Source organism: Leguminivora glycinivorella, chromosome Z (genome assembly GCF_023078275.1).
Source record: "Leguminivora glycinivorella isolate SPB_JAAS2020 chromosome Z, LegGlyc_1.1, whole genome shotgun sequence".
In the NCBI taxonomy this organism is placed as follows: domain Eukaryota; kingdom Metazoa; phylum Arthropoda; class Insecta; order Lepidoptera; family Tortricidae; genus Leguminivora; species Leguminivora glycinivorella.
The window spans coordinates 4,170,859-4,183,808 of record NC_062998.1 but is presented as its reverse complement, the minus strand read 5'-3'; the positions used below and the strand labels follow the sequence as shown (position 1 = coordinate 4,183,808).

General features: G+C 43.0%; 1 protein-coding gene across 1 annotated transcript; it reads right to left on the bottom strand.

Moving 5' to 3' along the window:
- Nucleotides 1-769: 769 nt before the first annotated feature.
- Nucleotides 770-11,388, bottom strand: LOC125241482 (ectin-like). The gene is made up of 7 exons (XM_048149996.1): nt 11,294-11,388; nt 9,719-9,862; nt 7,773-7,851; nt 2,625-2,774; nt 1,923-2,052; nt 1,453-1,542; nt 770-963 (listed from the first exon to the last, which is right to left on the bottom strand). Exons 1-7 carry the CDS (start codon nt 11,386-11,388, stop codon nt 776-778), a joined length of 876 nt encoding a protein of 291 aa, XP_048005953.1. The 3' UTR covers nt 770-775.
- Nucleotides 11,389-12,950: the final 1,562 nt, after the last annotated feature.

Here is a 12,950-nt window from a genome sequence, read left to right as displayed (position 1 = left end):
CTGTTTGTTGTATGTTAGTGATGATTTTTATACATCTCTTTTGAAGAATAAATAATTCGTGTATGTTTGTGCTATTGCCCCACATGACTATACCATATCGGAGCCAGGAGTGGGCAAAAGCATGGTAGGTGCATAAGGCGGTTTTTATATCTGCATGTTTCTTAACTTCCCTTAGAGCATATATAAATGATGATAATTTTGAAGTAATTTTTTGGACATGGGATTTCCAGTTTACGTTTGTGTCTATCTCGAGACCCAGCAAGTTGGAGGAGTTTACGCAATTTAAGATTTGGTCATTGTATTTATAGTTGATATCTAACTTACGTCTTTGATGCGGTTTAAATTGCATGATTTTTGTTTTTTCTATATTTAATTCTAGGTTATGAAAGTTTAGCCAATCTGCTACTTTAGTAAAAGTGACGTCTAGCTGGGAATTCAGGTTGTTTTCTATTGTTGAATATGGAAAAACTATGGATATATCGTCTGCAAATAGGATACTAGTATGGTCGAGCATTTTAGGAAGGTCATTAATATATATTAAAAATAAAAGGCATCCGAGTACACTGCCTTGTGGGATGGAACCTGTCATAGTAACGGTTTTGGATTTTACTTTTTTGGATTTTACTTTTTTTTGGATCATCACGTCTCTTTTACACGGGAGCGACTATCTTTTGTTTCTATTGCTGATAGCTCATTGGCTACTCTCATTTGGTGGGACCTCCTATTTCTTCATCCTTACGTCAGCCTGAAACCTCCTACCCTTTATAGAGAATTGTCAGTGCTCCGGTATGGGGATGTCGGGCATATTCTCCGGTAGCGGCGGAAGGACGTTAGTCTCGAACTGGCCCGAGTAGTTCCCTGGCGGCGAGTAGTTGGCCACCACTATGACTTTGCCCGCGCGGGACCGCGCTTTACCCACGCCGAAGAATCGAGTCGCCACCCATACCATTTGAGTGAAGTGACCTATGACAAACATAGCTAGCATTATTTTTTGGAACATTTAATCATGCTTAGCTCATTGGTCCCACACTCATGTAAATAAAAGAGACGCGATGATAGCGCCGACGATAGTCGCCGAGCGATGAACTAATTGTATATCGCTCGCTCTCTCTTTCATTTACACGGGAGCGAGCTTTTGTTCGTTTCTATCGCCGATAGCTCATCGGCCACATCGCTTACTCGCTTTTAGTGGGACCAGTGCCTTAGGGCCCATTTAGACGGTACGAGAACTCGCATACGAGTTTTATTACATTGCGGTATTTGATGGCTGTGCAAAATGTTATGTAACCTCAACAGCCCGCAATGTAACTAAAATCGCATGCGAGTTGGCACACCGTCTAAACCAGGCCTTAATCTCTCGGATTTCACCACTTCGATCTTGAATACTTGTCAATTTCATAAGATTCTATTCTAGTTTCGTAACCGTATATTAAATCAATACAAATAGTGTACCTGCATTGACATTGGCGTGCAATATATCTGGTTCCTTGAAGAAGCTGTACTGCCGAACAGCCGCGTACCAATACGACGATACTTCTTGTCCTGTTCGAATAAACAAATCATTAGAAAATAACAATTTTTGCAGGCGTCCCAGGTCGGAAAGTTACAGGATAATTTTATTCCTTATATGATAGGCACGGCACGATATTTAAAACATGATATGAATAATAAAAAAAAATACTCATAAGTAGTTCATTTTGTCGACAAAAGGCATCAACCTTGTACATGAACACGAACATGTAGTGAGAAAAGGTTTTCGTTCGTATTTTTCGGGAAACGTTCGTATTTGTCATGCTAGTTCAGTCAATATCAGTGCATCTTGTACTGAGACTGACTGAAATAGCATGACACGTTCATACGTTTCCGTAACAATACGAAGGAGAATCTGTTCGCACTACATCTGAACTGTTGCAACGTCATACCTGTGACGTCAGGTTGCAGCGCGCTGACCGGCCGCTGGTAGAGGTTCTGCCCGACGTCCCTGTCGTTCCTGTAGCAGAACTTGTTGGTGTGAGCGAGATGGTTGGCCCACGCTTGTGCGTAGTCGCACAGCTGAAAAAATACAATGAATACTAAAATAAATCGGATTAAAATAGGTGAAAATTCACAGCTTATATACACTTTTCTTTTTTTATGACATAGGCAGCAAACGAGCAGACGAGCCGCCAGATGGGAAGCAGCCATCGCCCATGGATATAACCAACAACAGGGGAGCCACTTATACGTTTTCGACCTTTGAGAACCCTAAATACCTGCTTCTTGAAGAACCCCATGTCATAGCGCAAGGGAAACACCTCAGAAGGTACCTCATTCCACAACCTGCACGTTCTGGGCAAAAACGATCGAGAGGCCCGTTTGCAACGTGACGAGAAAGTGAGGATGAACTTTGTTTCATTTGGAGGGAGGTGCGGTGATAAAAGCGCGACGGTAGCACCAAGTCAAAGAGTTCATTAGAGCATTCTTTAGTTTGATGTTGAGAGTAAAGTGTACGCGTACCTCAGGAGCCATGTATAGTTGAGGAGCCCCGTGCCGCTGCCGGTACACGTTGTGCCAGCACAGACACTCGGTGATGAACTCCCATGCTCACTGGCTTGTGGTGTACATTGAGAGCTGTGTGGAGGTACCTCAGGAGCCATGTATAGTTGAGGAGCCCCGTGCCGCTGCCGGTACACGTTGTGCCAGCATAGACACTCGGTGATGAAGTCGCTGTCTTGCCAGGCTGTTCGGATCTCGCTCCATTGCACCACCATGCTCACTGGCTTCGTCTGGAGGACCTACGGACAATACGGCAATAAAATTTTATTTCAAGTTGTACAATACAAACAATTTATTCGTAGGTAAACACTTCTTTCAAACACATTTAATTTAGTATTGGGTTGGCACAAAAGTAATGACACACTCTACAAAACTCTATACATTTCCTTTCTTAAGTTAATTGTTTTCGATAATATTCTAGTATGTTGTAGAACATTCTAGTACTTCTAATGTGAGGGTATAAGTATAAAGCCGCCCTCGTGATTGGTTTAGTTAGATTCAAATAAAATGGACGAGCGACAAGTTCGAACACTTTACTTATACGAGTACTTGTTAGGCCACAGTGCGCGGGCTGCGGCTGACAATATCAACACTGCATTGGGCGCTGGAAGTACAAGCCATGCCACGGTGTCCAGATGGTTTGACCGTTTTAAATCAGGAGACAGGAGCCTTGAAAGTCAGTCACGCTCAGGACGACCACCTGCATTCAATGATGACGATTTACGCCGCGAACTACAGTCGAATCCTGATGCTACTACTCGTGAATTAGCGGAAGCACTTAACTGCAGTCACCACGCTGTGGAATACCATCTGCATGAGCTTGGGTATCGAAAAGTTTTGGCTCGATGGGTACCGCACATCCTTACCGACGCCAGTCGTGCAGTCCGTGTCGCCATCTGTCAATCACTTTTGCTACGACCCCGACCTAAAGAGTTTTTGACTGATCTGGTTACGGGAGATGAATCATGGATTTATTATGAGAACGATACACGTCGTGCTTATTGGCTGCCTCGAGAAGAAACGCCACCAACTCAACCGAAGCTGAGTCAAAAGAACCACTTAAAAGTTTTGCTTTGTTGTTTCTGGGACTCGCAAGGCATGCTGTTTCATGAACTATTACACAATGAAACTGTAAACGCTAACAAATATTCAACACAGCTCACCGAGCTATCTTCTGCTATCAAGAAAAAACGACGAAGACGAGCCACTGTAATTTTACTACATGATAACGCTCGACCTCATGTCGCATCTACCGTTCGCCAACAGCTGGAGAACTTGGGCTGGGAGACGATACCCCACTCACCTTATTCTCCAGACCTCGCACCATCAGACTTTCATTTGTTTAGAGCCCTGAAACGACATTTGCGGGGTAAACAATTCAATGATTTCCATGTACAGGTGGAGTTGAACAACTTTTTCGAGGCACAGCCATCAGAGTTCTGGGCGAAAGGCATCCAAACTTTGCCGGATCGTTGGCAAGAAGTCATAGATGCTAATGGTGATTACATCATCGACTAAGCTTTTTGTATTGTAATATAATAAAAAATATAAAACGTAAACCAAGTGTCTCATTACTTTTGTGCCAACCCAATAGTTACACAGTATCCATACTTCCATACTTAATATTATAAATGCGAAAGTGTGTGTGTCTGTTTGTTTGTCCGTCTTTCAAAACGGAGCGACGTATTGACGTGATTTTTTAAGTGGAGATAGTTGAAGAGACGGAGAGTGACATAGGCTACTTTATGTCTCTTTCTAACCCCCCACTTTCCTAGAATGGGGGGTGGAAGTTTAAATGGAGCATTCCGCAATTTTGAACTTTAACCACAGAATATATAATAGTACAAGTACAGAAGGCTCACTCCTTTGATGTTCACAATATGCCGCCATTCTAAATTCTTACCTACACTAACAAGTGGACCGCACGCGAGCAGCCGACATTGAATTTTATTGCGACGCGCGAAGGTCGTCACCACTGAATGGGCCGCGAATTCGCGAGTGAGCCGCCCCTGGTTTAACACAAGTGAAGCCGCGGGAAAAAGCTAGTAAATTATAGTTTACCACGAAACGATCCCGATTAAGCATAATGCTGTCAAAGTCAGTGCTGATCTTCCAGCGAGACCATTTGTGGGCCGCGGACGCCATCATGCAAGACGGCTTTACTTATGCTGTTTCTACTCTGAATCACCTTAAACAACCCTTAAATGCATAGCGATGTATGTATTATGTATCATGCATTTTTGTCTCTATTGACAGCATGTCAAAATTCAAATTTGAATAAATCTTTGTCAAGGTCATGCATTTAAGGGTTAAAACTGTGGGTCGTCACTGTAAGCCCTAAAACTATAAATAATACCGTAAGGATTTATGTTCCCTGATTTATATAGGCTAAGAGGTCCCCAAAAGATTCTAAAAAGAAAAAGTTACTATTCCTGCTTTACTTTGATTAAACCTCAAGACCTCAAAACTCTTTCCTCAAGTATTCATAACCTTTCGTCGTAATTGTGCCATTTAAGAAAGCCTTGAGTCGCCCGAAGTGGTCGGCCGGAGGGTCTCAGCAAAAATAGCGCGCGGAAACAAAGGAAATGAGAGTCGATGGCGCGAGGCACAAGCTGCTAGCGCCTATAAGGGGTTATAAAATAAAATAAATAAATATTGGGGGCACCTTACACAGATCAACCTAGCCCCAAACTAAGCAAAACTTGTACTATGGGTGCTGGGCGACGATATACTTACTTATATAGATAAGTACATACTTATATACATAGAAAACATCCATGACTCAGGAACAAATATCTGTGTTCATCACACAAATAAATGCCCTTACCGGGATTTGAACCCGGGACCGCGGCTTACCAGGCAGGGTCACTACGCGCTAGGCCAGACCGGTCGTTAACGGTTATAGTTTAACCCTCTCGCACTAAGACGTTTCTTTTATGCGATTGGAGGCAAACATGCAGGTCGCCTGATGGTAAGCGATCACTGCCTCCCATGGGACCCATGGACACCCGAAACACTATATGTGTTGGAGGTGCGTTGCCGGCCTAGATGGAGTACGCTTTTTCTTGGCTTCATATAACATTTTACCTTTCTTTTTTATTAAAATCTTTCGGTTTCCTCAGTTTACACCGTGTATAATTGTCAATTTAAACATTTGTTATTAAAATTCAAAATTAAGTTAGCAAACCTCGATTTTTCGGTAGCAAAGGGTTATGAAAAATATTGTGTGTAACTTAGTGCGTTTTCACATTATCCGATCCGATATCGGATGTAGGACAGATATCCCGTACATTACAGGCGCCATCTTGGATTTTTTCTATTGAAATCCTTCCGACATCCGATATCGGATTGGATAATGTGAAAAGGGACAGGTCGTAACGGGTTGCACACTCACCTTCGCAATCCGTCGAGATTTAATTATTCTCGTTAGTAAAATTTCTCTTCAGCCCCTTGTTGCACGATACCCACTAATAACGTTCCTACAATGAATCCAGTTTTGAGATTTATAACTTTGTACAGACTTCGAAATTACAAAAGATGGGTTACCTATTTGTAATGGCATATTTTACACAGTGCATTTAAACTACTGCTGAAATAAAAGTACAAACTCAATTGATTAACAATAGGTACCTTATAAATCTAGAATAGTGAATTCTGCTCTCGCTTGAAACATGGACCACAGGAAAGGCGCTCGAGAACTGAAAAGTTCATTAGGTACACTGAAGTCAGCGGAGCGAAACCAAGTATTTTCGCAAAACTTCGCCTTTCTCGAGTTTCCTTCTCCTCGGTGAATAGAATAGGTAATATAAAAGTTCTGAACGTGTCGAGACTTAAATTATGAATCACATTTTATATTACGCATATTTTAAAATTAAGAATTTAAAAATTTGTTAAGAATACACGTCGTGTTCCTCCAAGCCGACGGTCCTCCTATTAAGGCTATTCCCTCTAGTCTTACCGCGTAGTTTTACCAGTTGAACCACTGGGAATTTTCTTCCCAATAGACTTTCTGATAGTAAGGGCTAGGCAATAGGTAGGTTGGTATTAGGTAGGTTAGGTTTGTTAGGTACCTACCTATAGATGCCCGAAGGGTAAACAATCTAGAAATAGGAGCCCCGCGCAGCGGGTCTCCGTCGAAACAGTTGTCGCGTCTGGTTTCGTACAAAAAAGCAAAGTCTTACAATCAGTAAGTCTATTGGGAAGAAAATTCCCAATGGTTCAACTGGTAAAACTACGCGGTAAGACTACAGGGAATAGGTAATTTTTATTACAAAAAATACTACATGGCACAGTCGGTAGGATACGAACATACGCTTATAAATAAACTCCATATCTAACGTAGCACTTGGCAATAGCGTAGCAGCGATCCGCACAGAAAACCTATCACGGCACGGCTTTTGACTTCGGAAAAGCTGCAATAACATCTCGTGACCACTTTACGTAACCGGATGGGCGGAATATTGTGCAAGTAATCTAATAGCCGATTTGTCAAATAAAATTGGAAAGTAAATATTAAAGTTAACGTCGGAAAAGGTAAGCGTTTATTACGAGCTCGCTCGAATTTGACAGACTTATCTGCCGGACCGGGTGACAGGATACGGGACCGATTGGTAAAAAAATTAGACAACCGGGTAGTATATGTAGCTTTCCATACAGAAGGGTTCTTATGTTTCAAAGTGCAACTATGGCCATTTATTACGTGAACTCCTAACAGAAAGGTTGCGGATTAAGCATAAGGTAAGGACCCTTTTCTAACAGAAATCTACATATCATCGTCTCATCATACAACAATATGTCAGTACAATATAACATGCGACACAATACATTGCGGCCCACATACGTGCAATAAATTCAACCAATCGATGAAACGCCGCAATGTATGAACCCCAACGCGATGCCATCGTTTCCCGCTCATTAGCGAATCTGAATAGGTCGGGAAGTAGCTCACGCCCTTGACCGCCCCGCAAGGTACTCAGGCCCGACCTTCGTGGGGAATACGGAAATCGGAATATTCTCCGACTCTGTCTATTAGACGGGTGCGATAGGGATGGGGATAGTGATCTTCGAAATTCGAGGGTCGAGGAGGTAAGGCCGATTGTATCGGAGGTCGCACATCCGACTTGGGACAGGTGCACTATTTTTAAATGAAAGCTTTTCGATTATATTGATTTGACCAGCGTCAAATTGGTGGTGACAGGTGAAGAATTTCACCTCCGAGCCTATAAAATTGTATGTACCTTTTGTAGTAGTTTAGGCCTGTTGTCCAGTTTCTCCGGTTCGTTGTCCGCTTCTTCGTTGTTGTTGCGTGCTGCTCGTCTGTAACAACGGGCAATGTCACTCTCAAGAGAAATGAAGGCAAAGTTCAGATGCTACTAATGTCTCAAGAAGAAAGTTTACAAATTCAATTGGACCGTCTAAGATATAAAATGTATTCCATTTAGAACGCTTCTAATGAGGCGTTCAGAGGATTAAAACATCAATAAATTGAATCCCGGATACTAAATAACATACGAGTACCAATAAATTAAAATTTTGCTATCTCTCCCTATCGCTCTTACGTATAGCCAGACAGACACACACATGCTGTTTCTATCGCCACATACCATAAACCGCATTAAACGGTTGTCACTTTGGCTAGCTTTTTTCTAAAGACTGCCTCGTTGACCATTTTAAAGGGTAGCAGTACATGCACACTAAATTAAAGTTGTCGTGTTTTTGAGAACCTTGGCGGCTCCGATTTTATCTGATCTGCGATATCTTACGCAGCCATCTGCCACAACTCAGCGAATCGAAGTCTCCAGAAATTACTTGCTATATTTGAATCATGCCTTATGCCAATAGAGTAGCTTTTTTAGTGCCACGCTAAAGGCAAAGGCAAAACTTTCCCTTTCTCGGGGCATCAGTGCACGCGATATATTACCATATTACCCGCCCCATCAACTAAAATATTCTTCAAAACATCATTTCCACGCAGACCATCTTAACTACTAGACGAAGCATTCAAGCCCACTTAAAGTCACCATAGACAATTTCCCGTTAATTTCCCAATAATTTCCCGTGGTGGTGGTGGTATGGGAATGTAAATTCTTGTCTTGTGCGAGTTGTGTCAACATTCACAACCAGCACTCGAGTAATTTTGGAATATTTACAAAAATTATAGTTTTCGGCTTGAACTTGGACTGTTATACCTCAAATCGACATCGTCGCTTTGTGCTTTAATAATAATGCGGTGTCTAGGTAGTCTGTGTACATACCTACTAAAGATATGAAAGAATTTGATTTGTATTTTCATGCTATTAAAGATTAATTTGGACAAATCTGCGCATGACTAGAGCTTTACTTAGTACCAATGGGAGCTCAAAACCTATGCTGGTTTTTTTAATAGCAAAAGTACTTAGTTTGCGAAATTCGGGCACATTTACCAAATTACTATTCAGTAGAGTGGCGGCGAAACTTGGTAACGGGTTTAATGTAATTTCCTTTTTAACTTTGTTTAATCTCACGAACGTGCAGTGTAAACAGTTTTAGTCAGCGACCGTGCGAACGGAACCCTCTCATTGCGACTCCATCTACTATTACTGTCCGGATAATGTGGCTTGCAAACCCAAACTTAGTCTTGAAGATGCCGTTACACGTCGCAGAATGGAGCTGTCCAGACGAGTTGCGGGTATAAGTGTTGTACCTCTCCCACACACTCGAAGCGCAGCGTTGAAAGAAGCGAGGGAAGTAGGCAGAAGCATAGTGTGGCCGCGCTACTCGTCATGCCGCTCGTCATACTCCTCGTCATGTCCACCGCTCCCTATTTTGTCGCGAGTCGGCGGGCCGGCAACAACATAGTGTGATAATCGCGTGAGTAGAGCAGTGTGTGGCCGGAGAGGGCAACGTCGCAGCAGCGTGAGGGGCATAGTGTGGCAGAGGTATCGGAGGAGGACACAGTCACACAGTAAAAATGAATGTCTAGAAGGTTCGATAAGAGTGGAGAAGTATTCTCTTACTTGTGGTGCAGCAGTGCGGGAGCAACCTTCCTCCGCAGGTTGTCCATGGCGGCGCGCTCCTTGCGACTCCGGGAGGGATGCGGCGCGCCGCACGCATAATGTCACCAATGGAGTTTGTAGTTAGGTAGACGGTCGAAAGAGACATCTAGAAAGTTCCGTTCGCTATGAGTGGAGAAGTGTTCTCTTACTTGTGGTGCAGCAGTGCGGGAGCAACCTTCCTCCGCAGGTTGTCCATGGCGGCACGCTCCTCGCGACGCCGGGAGGGGGGCGGCGCGCCGCATAGTGTCACCAGTGGCGTTTGAGCCGTTGGAGTCTTTTTGGTTGCCAGCAACCTGCATGGAGAAGTAGGTTTACAACTGAAGAGGCCAATCGTTTACACTTTAGCCTATGTATGTAATGGTGTCTCTCTGTGCCACTACTTAATACGGTAAAGATAATAAAAACTTTTTACAAAAAAAGACAACCGACTTAAAAAGAACAATCATCATCATGAGGTTCACTTTATGAAAGTGCTAGTTTTCGAGAGAAACTACTCGAGTTACTTAAGAAAACACCCAAAATCACCATACATGTGCTTTTAAAAATTGAGGAGTTCCCTCAACTCTTCTTAGATCCCATCATCAGAACAGCTCCAGATTAATATGGGACCACCTTGGAGGTAGCTCCTTTCAAACAAAAAAAGAATTATTGAAATCGGACCACGGGTCTCGGAGTAAGTAGTATATTCAACCTACTTTTTTATTTTTCAGTTAATAACAAGTTTACGTCACGTAGCGTGGACGATTGACCACTTGTCTACGCGTTTTCGTTTGATCTAAGATCGGTCTAAGAGTCAAGGACGGAATGTTATCCACTCAGCCCTACTCTACAAAAAAGTTTAAGTACAAAAAAAAGTTATTTTCCTACAATTTCACGAATCAACACTCCTCCTAATTGTACACGAATTTAATTTCATAGAAGGTAATAAATACTAAGTATGTATGTATGTATTTACTAACGAGTATGATATATGAATTATATCTGTCTAGCTTTAGAGGTTACCTGAGACACAACCGATAAGAACATCTAAACTTGATCTGAATTCTCTAACGTCGGAGTTGCCATCAATCTTATTTCACCGCGAAAACATCTGCACTGCGAAAAGACCCTCGAGTCAAGGATGTGACAAGGACTCATTTATCTAAATATTTTACGCCTTCAGTCTTCTTTTGTCATCTAATGGCCCATCTATAAAGTGTTCATGTTTTAATTTACCGCCACTCGTTTTGAATTTCTTCTGTTTCGCACTAGTATCGTAATGTGTTATTGCTCGCATTGTTTTGTTATAATAGATTTTTTTTGTTTCACTCGGTCTAGATGACAAAACTGTTTCTACTTCCTAATCACTCGCTACGCTCGTAATTTAATTTTAAAATTTAAATTTTGCTAGGTAATGTCAAACAAAAAACTATTGTTTTGAATTTTCTCTTTGAAAACTCTCGAAAATAAAGTCTCTTAAAAATGTAGAATATTTTTTAACACATTGCCTCAATAAAACTAACTAGCCATACATAAATAAATAGGTAGGTACAATCCGAAAAAAAAAATATTACAATTTTTGTTATAAGTACATTACCTACATCTAACCTCCAGCCAGTACGCGTCAAAAGTTGGCAAGGCAACGCAATTTCGAATTGCAAAAAGCATAATAAAATAGAATGGACCGCTACCTTTTTAAAAAAACCTCTGCGCGAGGTATATTAGCAACATTACATATTGTTTACCTTTTGGAGACAGGCACGGGTTTCGCCCTCGCGAAGTCATCGCGGGCGAGCGCTGACTTTAACGGGACGAGTTCGACGTCGCGCGGCCGGGACATAGCGCGGCGGCGCACTGCCGGCACCGGTGTGTTCTTTAGGGATGCGCTGTGGTACCAAGCACTAGTGTTGGGTACTTGTCGAGACGAGCACTGGTCTCAGGCGAGCGGGATGAGCTCGCGGCCGGGACAGCGCGGCGGCGCACTGCCGGCGCCGGTGTGTTAGGGTTGCGCTGTGGTACCGTACCGGCCACTAGTGTTGGGTACTTGTCGAGACGAGCACTGGGTGGCTAGCCGAATGGCACAATCGCTCACGAAACGCTCACGAAACGAAGCGCTAGTAGATATCTATCTCTATCGCGCTTGCGTATTGGCGCGACAGAGCCAGCGGCGTATCGCTTTCGTTTGGCGTCGGAGAAATGCCATTCGGCTACGGGGCCTGGTCTCAGGCGAGCGGGATGAGCTCGCGGCCGGGACATAGCGCGGCGGCGCACTGCCGGCACCGGTGGGTTAGGGATGCGCTGTGGTACCGGCCACTAGTGTTGTGTGCCTTCTCGATCTCGAGACGAGCACTGGTCTCGGGCGAGCATCGACTTCAGCGGGACGAGTTCCACGCCGCGCGGTCGGGACTGTTGGTGTGCATGTCAAACAATTGAAGTTCATACAAATGTCCTGAGTCGACGCTGCATAGGTTTATAACGTACAGTCAACCAATTAGAATCCTAGGCCACTGTAACCTTTGCACAGTAAACATCAATGTAGCCTCTGTGGCAAATAGAATGCGGTGTCAATAAGACAGCGTCTCCCGCCCCGCCGAACGCTCTGCTCCGGGTGTCTATACTCAGGCCTTACGCTTATAGCTACTGATATATCAGTTCCTACATCTGTCTGTTGTAGTTCTAAATGTGTATAAGTAAGCACTATGGTGGCATGTTTTGAGCAGTTCGAAGTTCTATTTATCTCGCCGTTTTTAGGGTTCCGTAGTCAACTAGGAACCCTTATAGTTTCGCCATGTCTGTCTGTCCGTCCGTCCGTCCGTCCGTCCGTCCGTCCGTCCGTCCGTCCGTCCGTCCGTCCGCGGATAATCTCAGTAACCGTTAGCACTAGAAAGCTGAAATTTGGTATCAATATGTATATCAATCACGCCGACAAAGTGCAAAAATAAAAAATGAAAAAAAATGTTTTATTAGGGTACCCCCCCTACATGTAAAGTGGGGGCTGATATTTTTTTTCATTCCAACCCCAACGTGTGATATGTTGTTGGATAGGTATTTAAAAATGAATAAGGGTTTCCTAAAATCGTTTTTTGATAATATTAATATTTTCGGAAATAATCGCTCCTAAAGGAAAAAAAGTGCGTCCCCCCTCTCTAACTTTTGAACCATATGTTTAAAAAATATGAAAAAAATCACAAAAGTAGAACTTTATAAATACTTTCTAGGAAAATTGTTTTGAACTTGATAGGTTCAGTAGTTTTTGAGAAAAATACTGAAAACTACGGAACCCTACACTGAGCGTGGCCCGACACGCTCTTGGCCGGTTTTTATCCATGGCCATGTTTCTCTCGCTGCATCTATAATTCCCAGATTCAAACCAGGATTTTTAATCTACAATTTTGGGTATCT

What these genes read in the sequence shown, in the direction of transcription:
- LOC125241482 (XM_048149996.1), bottom strand. Translation starts at nt 11,388, where the DNA reads ATGTCCCGGCCGCGCGACGTCGAACTCGTCCCGTTAAAGTCAGCGCTC. An exon ending in CCCGTGCCTGTCTCCAAAAG is followed by an intron (nt 9,863 to 11,293) that starts GTAAACAATATG and finishes TTCTCCATGCAG; the next exon opens with GTTGCTGGCAACCAAAAAGA. An exon ending in GGCCTAAACTACTACAAAAG is followed by an intron (nt 2,775 to 7,772) that starts GTACATACAATT and finishes TATTGTCCGTAG; the next exon opens with GTCCTCCAGACGAAGCCAGT.